Source organism: Maniola jurtina, chromosome 7 (genome assembly GCF_905333055.1).
Source record: "Maniola jurtina chromosome 7, ilManJurt1.1, whole genome shotgun sequence".
NCBI lineage: Eukaryota > Metazoa > Arthropoda > Insecta > Lepidoptera > Nymphalidae > Maniola > Maniola jurtina.
In genome coordinates, this window is record NC_060035.1 from 1,187,966 (window position 1) to 1,202,704 (window position 14,739).

At 36.0% G+C, this 14,739-nt stretch overlaps 2 protein-coding genes across 2 annotated transcripts; one reads left to right on the forward strand and one right to left on the reverse strand.

Moving 5' to 3' along the window:
• Positions 1 to 8,700: 8,700 nt before the first annotated feature.
• Positions 8,701 to 10,010, reverse strand: LOC123866702. The gene is made up of 2 exons (XM_045908380.1): positions 9,638 to 10,010; positions 8,701 to 9,483 (listed from the first exon to the last, which is right to left on the reverse strand). The coding sequence occupies exon 2, from the start codon at positions 9,481 to 9,483 to the stop codon at positions 8,701 to 8,703; it is 783 nt and encodes a 260-aa protein (XP_045764336.1). The 5' UTR covers positions 9,638 to 10,010.
• A 3,473-nt stretch (positions 10,011 to 13,483) lies between these two features.
• LOC123866966 lies at positions 13,484 to 14,557 on the forward strand. Its single transcript, XM_045908776.1, has one exon. It carries the CDS (start codon positions 13,614 to 13,616, stop codon positions 14,400 to 14,402), a length of 789 nt encoding a protein of 262 aa, XP_045764732.1. The 5' UTR covers positions 13,484 to 13,613; the 3' UTR covers positions 14,403 to 14,557.
• Positions 14,558 to 14,739: the final 182 nt, after the last annotated feature.

The following is a 14,739-nucleotide window of genomic DNA, read 5'->3' on the forward strand; positions in this document are numbered from 1 at the left end:
ACTTACTTACCCTATAGGTTTCTTAACAGACGGACAGAGAGATAACAAAGTGATCCTATAAGGGTAAGTACCTTTTTTCTTTTTAGGTACAGAACCCTAAAAATTATAACTTGGAATAATTGAAGGATTTTAACGATACCCCATACTTATACCTATCCAAATCCGAAGCAAAGAAACTGAAAACATTAGATACACTTATATGGGCAGTCAAGTAATATAATAACCAAAAGTACATTAGGTACCTACCTACAACCTACTTACCTTTGATATTTTTCAAATATTTAATTAAGATAAGAAGATGGACTAACTTAAAATACATAATGGTTTTCATTATAACCAAGAAACTTCCTTTTTATCTTAAATCTCAACAAAATTTTAAATAGAAACGAGGAAATGAAAAATAATGAAGCCTTCCCATCAACGCAACGGAATGTCTTGAAAATGACGTGAAAAGAAGAAAATCTGTATAATTCCATCCCGCGGAGACTTTTAAATGAATTAACTTCGTCACAAATCAAGTGAATCCCCTTTTTACGCAAAATGGACTTATCTGGACTCATTAATGATATTAACTGGCCTAATTATTCCTTTCAGGCGAAACAAGGAAAATTAATGCACAAAAAGAAATTATTCATTTCACAATTTTCTGTCCTACGTAACAATAATTCATTGCTTATATTTATTTATTTTTTAAAAGTAACCGTGGCTGGTTAAGTACCACTCTTTTATTAATTTTTATCGATGGAAAGTTCATCCTTGGATGCGATAGCAGTGTTTATAGAAAGACTTTGCATACGGTCTATAGGTTTTCTCTGTAACGTAAACACCCAGTAGGAAAGGATGTTTAGAAATTGTACTCAAACGAAGCCACTATACAGTCTACAAAAGTCTAATAGTAGGTACCTATATGTACATAAAGCTATGTAACTACAGATACCTATAGATAGTAAGTATAACATAATATTTAATTACTCTCATTTATTTATTTTGCACATTTTACCCTATTTTTAAAAAATGTTCAAAAATAACAGCAATAACAAAAACAACAAACAATAAAATAACAAAAACAACAGAAAAAAATAACAGAAACACAAAAAGAACAAAAAATAAAATAACAGCAACAACAAAATCAATAAATAACAGAAACAAAAGAGAAATAAAATAACATAATATTATTATGATTCTAACTTGTGTACAAATAATTGTGGCGCATTTTCCAACACGATCTACTAGGTAGTTATGGCTCGCGTACTCGATTAAGTTCTATGAATCGAATGTCAGCATTTTGTGCCCCGACCACCTGGCGACAGTGCGTCGCATATTATATCAATATCGGCATAACGTGTTTTATTTTTTCTTGGTGGAACATTTTCCCTGGTGGAAATTCCAGAAAATTTGGAAAAGCTCCCGCGAAAACCAGAAGCAGGTAGGTATTATTTTTTCTATAGAACGGTTGTATAGTATTAACAAATATACAGTAGTTAGCAGCAACAGAAATTCTATTGCTAAACAACAGAAACAACCGCAAAACGCTTCGTAATTACACCATATGAGTGCACTGATATGTAGAAGCACCGTTTACTCTTAAACCAACAACACGCAGAATGCGCCACAGAAACTGAAGCATGCAGGATAATAATGGGATATTACTTTGAAGATAATCTTTACTAATAAATAAAATTGAAGTGTCGTGTCTGTTTGAACGGGCTAATCTTCGGAATGGCTAAACCTATTTTGACGGAACTTTATTAACCAAGGAGTAACACAGGCTACTTTTTAACCGACTTTGAAAAATAGAGTTGTGTTCTTCTACCTATGTACACTGATATGTCCGAGATTTCTGAACCGATTTGCGTAATTTTTTTTATCGTTAAGGGAACTTTGCGACATTGTTCCATAAAAATTTGGATTCCAACTCCTCAATCCTGATGCTGCAGGGGATCTGACCAATCCAGGCGGGTGAACCTGCGGGCATCATCTTAGTATACCTAATAAATGCGCTGAGTGTTGCTAAGCTTGAAACCTAAAGCTAATAAGCTAAACCTGATTTCCCATCCCTCAAGTGGTATATTACCTGTGCCATCCATTGGGTCTGTCAATTTGAAGACCACCATTGCTGCATCATCCGTCAAATTCTTGAAAAGGTGGTAACGTACGGCAATTCCTCTGGTGCTGAAAATGTTCATGGGCGACTTAAGACGGATTCCGCCTGCTCAATTCTTGTCGCGTTAGACAAGCAACCGTCCCGCGTTGTGTGTATTCAAGGCTTTATGCTTGAAGTGAGGAGAGGAGTCGTGCAACAAAACTCATAAAAGGCCCGTGTGTAACTCTCTACTTTAAAATTACAAACAGTCGGCCAAGTTCCGCTCATACTCAACTCATCCCGTGTGGGGATCACAAGGACCTTGCATTGCGCTGTGGCTACACTGGAAGTGACATTGGGATAAGCAATATTACGATCTACGCTCAACAGAATTACGAGTATAAAGTATACATCGTGGTCTGAAATAAACTAATCTTCAGTTAAACTGTTCATTCTTTGTATACTTAGTATGTCTTTTAGAACCTAGTTTCCAGTAAAGGCTTGTAAAAAATATAAAATGAAATCCCCTTGATTAAGTAGTAGGTACAATGCAATCAAAGTATTTTTTTATGAGAATTTTTAATTTCCACATGACTTTTATGCTACAGGAAAAAGTAGTTAAATTACAAGACGTAAAACAGTGTGCGAAAAAAGTAATTAAGTATGCGAATTTCGGAAAAGTAAGCGTGATTTAATTCGTGTACCTATCGTAGTCTTAATATCTCAGAAGTTTAGTATCAAATAGGTAGGTTAATAGTACCTAGATAATAATATATTAACTCTAATATTTATTTAAAACCAATTTGTAATTTGTAAATTTGCTCTTGCGCAATTTTAGGTACAATTAACAAAATACACATCTAGTAGCAGCCACTATGTCATGGTTCTTAGTAGCTCTTCACACATGTAGTGAAGTTTCACAAACTCCGCAGATGAGCATGTATGAACGCCGCGCTGTCATACTTGCCAGCAAAAAACTTCTACACCCTCTCACCATCGATGTATGTAGATAGGCCTTAACAGGGCTCTCTCCGTCACTCGTTTCATACAATCGTAGTTCCAATTTCATTTGAATATTAAGCAACCAAAGTCCATGAAATTTTGCAGACATATTCTAGAAACTAATATCTGTGTCTGTGGTGTTTTAGATTTTTCTAAAAATATGTAGTTTTAAAATTACAGGGGCTCAAAGATTTGTATGAAAATTTTTAAGACCGCGTAACTTTGAAACCGAATATTTTAACAGAAATCTGGAAAACCACAGACATAGATATTAGTTACTAGAATATGTCTGCAAAATTTCATGGACTTTGGTTGCTTAATATTCAAATGAAATTGGAACTACGATTGTATGAAACGAGTGACGGAGAGAGCCCTCTTAATGGATAAAAATCCGCGCCTATAAAATCACTCTGATCAAAAAATTTGTTTGGTTTGATCTAAGAAGAACATCGTGGCTCAAGTGAATTAACGCCAATGGTACGGGAAGATTAGGTATCCAATCTCTTTAGCGCACAGCAGCGTCCAAGGTGCAAATAGCCCCGGCACTTCAAGAAGAAGAAGGTTTGATCGACAGCCGTACGCACGATCAGTCATTTAGTTGTACCACATTTTTTAGTAGGTACATCGTAAAACTGTGGTTGTACTTTCTATCTATAGATATTTGGTTGATAATAATAAGAATGTCCGTACTTTCAAACGTTCTTCTAGTTCATAGACGTTTATACGAGTTCATTTCCGTAAACAGCTGTTTGTAGGGTTGTCACATTGAAGTTTTAAGCAAATTCTTGAAGAGGGCTCTCTCCGTCACTCGCTTCATACAATCGTAGTTCCAATTTCATTTGAATATTAAGCAACCAAAGTCCATGAAATTTAGCAGACATATTCTAGAAACTAATATCTATGTCTGTGGTTTTCCAGATTTCTGTTAAAATATTAGGTTTCAAAGTTACGCGGTCTTAAAAATTTACATACAAATCTTTGAGCCCGTGTAATTTTAAAACTACATATTTTTAGAAAAATCTAAAACACCACAGACACAGATATTAGTTTCTAGAATATGTCTGCAAAATTTCATGGACTTTGGTTGCTTAATATTCAAATGAAATTGGAACTACGATTGTATGAAGCGAGTGACGGAGAGAGCCCTGTTAATTAAGTTCTTATATTGACCAACACATCGGTCTTGATTTCAGCTAGTCGGAATATTATGGACATTACCTAACACCTTGTATAGTAGTCAAAAGACAAGCTATAATAATGCCAGAGTGAACTAGAGTGTGGCAGCTCTCGATTTGATCCTGAATCGAGGATATGCCAAATATTAGATTATGGGTGACGTGAAATCCCATTGAAATCCTTATTAAATAAAATAAAAAATTGTCATTTCATAGCCTTCCTAGCGTCTTCTACTTCTTTTCTTGTTTGGTGGCTTTTTGTAGTGCCACACCAACACAATGCACCTCGCCAGTGTCGAGTAGCTTGAGGAACTGTAGCTGTAGGTAACATTTTGACACCTGCCAGTGACGTCGAAGCGTCGACGTTTTGTTAGAAGTTCCCTTACTATCGTGAACTGAGTTAAAAAAAATCAAAATTCAAAATATTTTTATTCAATTAGACTTTTACAAGTTCGTTTTTAACCCCCGACCCAAAAAGAGGGGGGGGGGGTTAAAAGTTTGACGTGTGTATCTGTGTATCTGTCTGTGGCATCGTAGCTCCTAAACTAATGAACCGATTTTAATTTAGTTTTTTTTGTTTGAAAGGTAGCTTGATCGAGAGTGTTCTTAGCTATAATTTAAGAAAATCGGTTCAGCCGTTTGAAAGTTATCAGCTCTTTTACACTTGTACAAGATAATCAAGATAATGCTGTAGTAATTGCAATAAACAGTGCAACCGTTTCAAAACAAGCCAAGTTCGCGAACTGCCATCAAAGTGCCGCTAAATTGAAAACATTGTATAAAAACGAGATTCCAGCGGGTCGCTTCATTTCCATTTATATGGGCTAACTTGGCAGTGGCATCCACCAAGGCAACAAGGTCTCCTACAAACGCAAGACCATGACACTACTACTTGGCTCTTAGACTACACTTTTTTTTTAATATACTAGCGAGCAAACTAGCTGGTGGGTCACCAGGATGTTAAGTGAACCACCCGCCACCCATGAACATTTGCAGCACCAGATTACTCTGGTTGAAATTCCTGAAAGACCTTTCAGGAATTTGTTGGTCCACCTCTTGAATAACCCTATGTTACCCTACCGCAGAAGGGAGTTGATTCCACGGTTTGTATGTGAGTGGAAAAAAGGATATGGCACAAGGAGGGTGGAATGAGTTCAAAAAACTCTTCAGAGCACTGCCATTATAAAGGCTGCTTCAGGCTTTTTTAAGAACGAGCCGATTAGTTTGGGATCATCCACAAGTGAAACAGCTCGCCATTGGATCCGATCAAATGGAAGGAGTTGATACTGGATATTCGCATTATTTGACTTAAAAGTTCAAACCATGGCCTATGCCTTCAAATCTAATTTTTTTTTACCAATAATCTATGGCCTCACGAAATAATTATAATTCTGCGTAGTTAGAATTTAAACTTGCTCTTTGAAACAGCTTTGAAGGAATAAAAATCTTCGAAAGTTAACTTTTTCAATTTACAAAAAATAAGGTCTCATTCAGACGCGAGACAAAGACAACTCTTTTAATTAAATACTTTACACAGGAAAAAAGTTAGACTTTAAATTGGAAAGCAAAGAAAGCAATTTTCTCGTTTTAGTCTCGTTTGCTATCAGCCTAAAGCCGTAACGTTGTTCTACACTTGACAATGAATAGATAAACTTTACAATTGAAACACTCGTAGTCGGGACAATGGGTTGCTAAAAATAAAAGTAGTTGTTTTTGTACTTAAAACTTCATTGAATTGTAAAAGCTGAACTATTGAATTAATCATTTACAGAATTAATTCAAAAGTTCTACCATAAAATGTAAGTAGCTAGGTAAATCATTTATTTTCAGTTAATAGAAACAAAAAGTTTTTTTGTTCAAATAAACTTTTACAAGTACTTTTTAATCGTCAAATGCCTTTAACACTGCGCTGGTTTAGAATGCCATTCCTACCGAGAAAAACCAACTAATAATGGTAAGTCATGTCTCACGGCTGAAACTGAAACAATATTTAAGTAGGTAGGCCATCTCAAAAAAAAATTGATGATTACTGTGTCAATTTTTTTTGACACTGACCATCTCTGAGGTCTCAAAAATTTGCTTTTTACTATTCAGGGTTCCCAAATCTGAATGTAACTTCTTCGGAATATGAGATGTGGAAAGTAATTAATATAGGTACTTACGTTTTAAAAAAAAAAGATAGGTTAAGTATAGTTTGAAGTTAGAATATGGCGAGCAAATCACAAGATTTACGGCATTGTTTATACGGAAACCACGACAAATAAATAATGAAAGTTCGCACACGGAAGCAACAGCAATAGAATGGAACAAGTTGCGGCGAACGTCGCCGAGTGCGGGGCGCAGTTCAGGCATAAATCGCCGCAAATTGACAACGCAACAGACTTAACGAGGATATAATGCACCAACTTTCAGCGAGCACTTACGCGAATTGTGCCAGCGTATGGAGCTTTTCTTCTTCATGCTATCCTAGTACCTATCGGAGTTTTATTGCTTCTTGTTTTTCAACGTTTTTTTTATATTTTCAGAGTTGTTTATTCGTTAGATGTCTACTTACGCGAATTTCAGTAGCGTATGGAGCTTTTCTTCTTCATGCTATCCTATTTGCTTTCCTATCGGATTTTTGTTTTAAGGCCAACGTCATGCATTGCTTCTCTTTTTCAACGTATTTATTTTTCGGCGTTTTGTCATTTTAGCCTATTTTAAATAATTCATATAAAAATATTACAGATTCTTCGAATTGATGGTTCCTCAAAAGAGATTACTCCAAAAAATTCGCTTCATTAAACGAAAATGGTTTTTTGAAAGGTCTTATCTTCGCCCATAACACATAACATTTAGGTGCTTTCTTAGCAAATATGCAATTTAAAGCTTACTATAAGACCTAGTATTGATTGAGAAAGTTTTTCATTACCTATATTAGAAGTTATAAAAAGTTAGGTCTGTGCTTATATTGCTGCTTACTAGGTATCAGGGGTAGGACACCAAAGTCTCAAAGTTTAACGAAAGATCTCAAATCGATCGTTGTCTAGATTCCTTGCAAGGTAGGTATCCACGGAGATAGCAGGTATTTCAATCGCGTAGGTATCTAGCTGGACAGGAGTTCTTATTGATACGGACTGCAGCTGTGTTTGTAACTATTTCCATTAGTTTTAGCATCAGCTACATAGCCACCTGCATAGTTCATTTGGCCTCGTTGAATTGAAATTCCTAGAGAAGTCAAAAGATGTAATCTGAAACAAGCACATAATTATATAATCGAGTGATGCTATCACAGCTTCCTCTTACCACATATCTCACTCAATATAACTAAATAAATTATTATATTAAATTAATCTTACAAAATCTGCATTTCACAATGTTTAAGAGAATTAATTATTAATATGAAAAACGCTCGTGTGTGCCAAACCTTAAACAGATTTTCGTATCCAGCGCCATCTACACCAAACTGTTTGAACTACGTATTACGGAAGTTTTTTTTCGTTGTTGAAAAGGTTGAAAGAAACTTTATCAGATGGAGTTGTCCTAATTTTAATTAAGAAAATACCTAGCTTATTCGCAAATTGTGAATGAATACAAGATGCAAACTAATAATATGGTGGATGGTGGTATTTCTAAATTGTGAGTTTTCTAAAAAAATGTAGGTAGATAGTTACACTTACCAATGTGAGTAAGTACATTGTCATATTGTACCTACCTACAGCTCAAAGCTGGGTCTGAAAATTGAGAATTTGCATCTAGGTTCAGATCTTTATAATGTAGACCCTCACTAAGAAAGGATTTTCAAAAATCAACCCAAACGAATCTACTTGACATTATTGGTCTATGGACCTACTATACTACCTACCATTTTGTATACTTAATATGTTTATGGTTTAGTTAACACGTTCATGGACAGTACTTTCCTTTAAGATGTGGGTACTAAGACAGTACTATTTTTCATACATTGCCCATAGGCGTAGTGTCATAACTGAACTTTTTTTTATCATACGATATGACAGTACGGATATAGACGTAAACGTCATAAGGCGTACTGTCACATAGTTAATATTTATACAGTATATAGTTGGCAGTACGTCTTGAGGCGTAAACGCCAATATCCGTAGTGTCATATTTTATGCCGTGGACAATAAGCATAGTGACACATACGCCTTTCGACGTCTATGTTTGTGTGAAGGTAATTTAATAAAACAAAATGTTTGTCGGTAAATTTCAGGTATTTTTATTCAAAAATACAAAGAAAAATCACAGTTACATTTATTTTTCTGTATTGATTACAAAAACAAACGATATTTATAAACTAAATTAAATCTTCTCAAAAATCAACTCAATTAAAATATAACAATCAGTCTTATAATTATTGTAATTAGAAAATTAATAATCAGTCTGATAAATTTACATTTATCATAATCAACTTTATATTTTAATTGGGTACAATATTAATTATGATATATAATAATAAAGTGGATCAGATAATGAAAATACGTGTCGTTGTTTAGGACATTTTATGAGACCTTTGAGGAGTGTAAGTCCGAGAAATTTCAACATTTCTTCAGGTGTAACTTCACGATACGTAATTTTGCGGCTGTGTCTAGTATGAGGCCTATTACTGTTGCATAAAGTTTTTCCATAATTGTTAGTACAGTTTACCAGGTATTCTATATAGCTTGATGGAAAAACAAGGTGAAAAAAATCAAGAACTTGGCTAATGCCATCAATATTTACGGTAATACCACACTGAGAGCTATCAAAATTGAAATCTGGTATATCAGCAATAGTGGAAGACCACGATTCTTCTGTAAGAGGTTCAGTTATATCGGAGGACCTTTGACTATAAGTAGCAGTATCAGGGTTTGGTAAATTAGTACTCTCATTTACATGCACATCAGATGGTAATAGTTGAGTATGTTCATGACTTACGCGGATGTCAGAAGTTACTATATCCCTTTGGTTACGTTCTTCAGAGTCATCTGTATCACTAGAGGAGGTGGAATTAGAGTCACCAGAGGACACTCTTGCTCTGTTACGTCTTACTTGTCTAATTTGTGAAGCCTGAGCTTCGTCCTCGGAACTCGAACATCCTTCACCCGATGGTTCATAGTCTACGTCAGATCCAAAGCCTCCATCATCAGCAAAGGGGTCTTCACATGATTCAGGAGAAGACACTGCATCAAATAGATCCTGGAGCCGCTTTTGCTCTTTTTCGTATGAATCGCGAAATGCCATCTGAAAATTATTTGTTTCGAGTTTAGCTCAACTAAAACACGTTATAAACATACTTTAGCCTCATAAATAAATAATTTAGATATGTAACTACACTAATAATAGTATTTAGTATTTATAAAATAACAAAATTACGGTGAAATCAAGCAATACTTACTTTTGCAATAATGATTGCGCGCGAAAACACATAGCGACCTGTCGGCGCCCCGCAACTGCGCAGTACTGGACAGTTTGTATGAAAACACGGCGGCTATGGGCGTAGTGTGTGTAAGAAGGGAACCAAAAAAATGGGAATGTGTGTGTGTAGGTACCTTCTTTGAACATTTTTTTAAATATTGTGTGGTGACAGTACAAAGTCCAAAGAATGTCTGCGGTGACAGTACATGTTGCCCTTCCCTGTGAAAGCCTCTAAAATAATACGTCTACAAGCGTACTGTTTTTATGTGAGTAAAAATTTCGACGTCAACAGGCGTACTGTCGTATTACTTTTGACGCGATTGACGCCCACAGGCAGTACTGTCCACGAATGTGTTAAGTAACGCGTGTGAGTGTAGGTAAAAAATGCACGATAAAAAAGTAGGTATAATAAGTCTATCTGTTTATTATGACTATGGTTGATAAGATGATAATGTAGACCCTGTGCGTAGACCTAAGATCACTTCCTAACTAGCAAACTTGAGCGCTACATCTTCGTAGAAATTGATACCTATCACATCTTGTACCTATCATGATAATATACAGCCTTAACTGTTAAAAAAATAACTTCATTAAAAAGCATCATTAAAGTTAATTCCGAGATGATTCTACACTCGAATGTATCCGGCTATAACAACTGACAAAATCTACCTTCGAGTCACTCGAAAATTCAACATGCTCAATAATATGAAACAATTCGTCCGTCTCTTGACCATTAAATACGTTACCTATTTATTATAACATTCCGGCAAAAATATGAGATCTTAGAAAAACTAATGTTTATAAAAAAGTTTGCTACGTAGGACCAAACAAAAACTAATAAGTACTTATAATAACTAGACGCAGCATCTTGAAACGTTAGTTTTGAAAATTCCCACGTTTTTGGCGATAACTGAAAAAATATATTTTCCATAACTGTATTGACTCTTAATCATTCTTAGTGAGACCATAGTGTGATCATCAACTACCATGATCATCACGTCCATAGCTGGACAGGCCTTTCCAAGGGTGCGCGAGGTCTTTCCACAGCACGCCGCCACCGCTCCGCCACGCCTCTATGCAAAACTGCAAAGTTTTCTAGGACTAAGGATTAGGCTGGGCTCGAGGAGTCGAAGGCAATTAATGAGTCAGAACTTTGTTTTATACCGTAGGAGATCAAATGACAAACAGAGCCGCGCGTTGGCCTATTGTTTTATCACAATAAACCCGCGGTCAGCATGGCGATGCATTATTCAATTAGGCTGATAACACTTAAGGGTATTACTGCTAATAAAATTGTAATGTCTTGCTTCCGAGACGCGTGGGCACACTCCAGAGATGGTCGACCGGTGCGACCCCAGCCTAACCCTAAAATATTTGAACAGAAACGAGAACCAGTAGGTGGATTCCGGTAAACCTGCATCAATCATTATTACAATCGCAATTGATGTGATTGGCTGAAATGGTATTCCTAATGCAACAATGCATTGCAGCCAATAGTGAGCGAGCATCACTTTGGCAATGCATTCAGGCACCAATCAGTGTGCTGCACTGCGGCCTAATGAAATAAATGCCTCTTTCTATCGTGCTTTAACTCTTCTCTTATCTCCCTCTCCCCCCACACCCTCTCCCTCCCTTTCTCATTAGAGATAGAGTTGCGCGAGAGCCGTCGAAAGCCGTTAAAAACCACCTAATGAGTCTTTAAATATTCCATAGTAAGTCTAATATATAATATTTAAAGATTCATTTTGAAATTGTAGGGTGCTATTTTTAGTCTTTTTTGTAGTTTTTATTGATAGTTTTAATAACTGTTGTACTTTTGGCTTACTGAGTAATTAATTTATTTGGTATAGATTTTATGCAAAGAATGTCTTAGGTTAAGTTTTACTATTTAGAATGTTGAGTTAGCCTGTAAGTGAGTATACACTGATAGTCCTAAGTTTATATAAGTCGTCATACTTACTTTTCTTTGTATACCGTTGGCTTCCTATTAAATAAAATAAAATGAAAGGGAGCACTGCCTGCACCGCTTCTCTGTTCCTTCTAGAATCTAAGCCTATAATAGAAAAGTCTCGACTCACTGACTGACTCGTTAACGTCCAGCCTAAATTCGTGGACCTAGAGAGCTGTAATTTTGCGCAGAGGTTCCCTCTATAATGTAGGCTGGATTTTTCAAAATTCCCACTAGAACGGAATTGCAGACGACCACTAGTGTAATATAAAATCTGTATTACATTATGTGCAATTTAATTTAGATTTTAGAACCTGAGGTTAATACCGAAAAATTCTAGATAAATATTTTATATTATCTTAGTAATATGCAAATAAAGATAGTGCACTAAAGGTAAGGTACGGAAGTTCTACGAAAAGGGGAAGAAAATTGGCTATAAATCCTTATAAACCTAATAGCTCAACTAAATCAAGTAAGTGTTGAAGTGATCTGTAGATATGCATACAGCACCTATCAAATTACGACTGATGGGATGCATGATAAATATAAACTTTTAAAATTTTGAATATGTATTCAAAACTTATTGACTTATTTTTCAATAATGCCTTTGCTCCTATCCCCTTTTCCCGTATATATTCGGCATTCCGAACCAGTGGTAAATTATTTGACGATTCAAAAGCACTTGTAAAAGTTTATTTGAATAAAAACATCTTCTATTCTATTCTATATCCGAAAACTGTGATAATCTACGCCTAGTGGCTTAGTGGAACAGCTAGGCCACTAGCAGCGGGCTCCTATTCGGAAGGTCGGGCGTTTTTAACTTGGTTGTAAGCAATCTTAAATATCGCATGCTTTGAAGAAAAACATCGTGAGGACACCTGTAAGTCTGAGAGCACCCATATTGTTCTCAAAGGTGTGTGACGTCTGCAAATAATCTGCACGTGCCCAGCGTGGTAGACTATGGCCAAACCCTTCTCATTATAAGAGAATATCCGTGCTTATACATATATTGAAAAGAGCATAGTTTTACGATGTAACCTATGTGAGCAGATTCTGATTAAATTTTGGGAACATGAATTCAAATTCAAATTCAAAATATTAGTCTTTTACAAGTTCTTTTGAATCGTCAAAAGCATCTATCACTGGTCCGGAATGGCTTTCCTACCGAGAAGAACCAGAAAGAAACTCGGCATAAGGTGTACACTGATGTCTAGTTTCAGTTCATTCCATTTTCATTTCACGAAAAATATACCTAAGTACTCATACTTATTGTTTGTCAAAATCAGTGAGCGGAAACCCGAGTAGGTATGATGTCGGCTTGTATCCAAGTAAGTAGTTACTCAACAGATTAGATCAATCTAGCTCGCAAAATTGATGACACATTTTGTGTGTAATTTTACAAGGAGCCGGCACCTTCAACCCTCCACTGCTCTCTGCAGCAATGTTGTATTATTTTTTCTTTTTTAATTGTTTATTTATGTAGGGACTTTTATGTCCCTGTACGACTTAGACCATGTATCTATGACTTTTATGTAAGTATCAACCAGTACTTGAATTGGAAAATAATGAACTAGGTCCTACCTATGGATGATAATGATTCAGGAATAGATTACAAATAGACTGAATTTTAAAAACAAAACTTTATTTATCTCTTCCACAAGCCATAATAATTATTCAACATCAATACAAAATGTACCAAGGGTCCCGGAGAGATTACGAAATTCCACTCAATTCTCATAAAAGTTAATTTAATCCTGTCAATTATGACGACTGGAGCACTCCGAAACTAATTGCTCATAAGATATCCGCCCAAATTAAATACCACCCCTAGCGAAAACCTAATTACACGTTTGTCTATCAATTTGTCAGAATCGAGAAAAAAATTCCCCTTAAACTTAATCCCGAGGGATCCGTTGAACGGTTAAGTGTTGGAGTTTAATAAACTGTTTAATTAAGGACGCGTCAGATCGGCAGGGAACAGTGTCGTGCGCGCGCGCGTCCCACAGCCATGCTGGTGATAGCGCTCGTGTTTTTAACGAGCATCTTCGCAGAGGCACGGCCTTTCAACATAACCCACCTCATAGTCCCCGAAATCGTACCCCCCGGGCTAGAAGAAGTCGAAATCGAGTGCAGATACGACGCCAACTTCACTCTCCTCAACTGGTTTAAAGGCTCTAATGAGTTTTTCCGTTACAAACCTGGATCAGCACCGAGTACGAGATCCTTTCCTATCCTCGGAGTTGGGAGAGTGGAACTGGTCGCTTGCGGACCGACGGCTTGCCGCCTCAAACTTGGCGCGTTGACGGAAGACGCTACTGGATTATACAGATGTGATATCGAAAGAGATGTACCGCCATACAGATTTGCTACCCGAAAAGCGTATATGGAAGTTCACGGACATGTGCATAGGAAACCGATCCTCGAAGGGTTGGCTGGAGAATTCGGAGAAGGGGATGTGATGAAGGCATACTGTAGAGGAGCTCCTGACACCGAACTGCGCTGGTATATAAATGGTAGAGAACTAGAAGAGTTAAGAGGTTCAACAGTTTTGAAGAAGACAAGTTCGAGATTACTATTCCTTGGTATACCACCGATGGTCACCGTACAGTGCGCTGAATACAGATTCGGAAAATTGTTCGGGTCGAATCAAGAAAAGGCGCGATGGAAAGACCATGGCGGTCAGGATGAAAGGCCACAAGAACAAAGAAATAAATCGGGTATATTAAAAGTGCATTCCATATTTGTTTGTATTAGTTTAGTATTTGTTGACGTTGTGAAATATTTTGTTTGTGATTAGATAAGATTAAGAAAAGCTAAATAATGAAATCAGTTCCTCGAAAGAAAGTTTTATTGTTCTTTATATTGCAAGATGTAATTATATTTTTGTCACGTGGATAAGAGAAATATCTATATATTATGTAATAAATTTATTTATAAAAATTATAGCTTTTCCTTCTAATTTCTTTGTTTGCTCAAGAAACAAGAATTTGTTTGTTTGATAACAAAAATACTCTATCATAAATTGACATTAATAAAGTTTCAATAATTTGTTATTTCAGTCTATGTATAGGAATATAGTATATCTAACTAATATGATTTTATTTATTAAATATGGTATATTACTCAATGTGTTA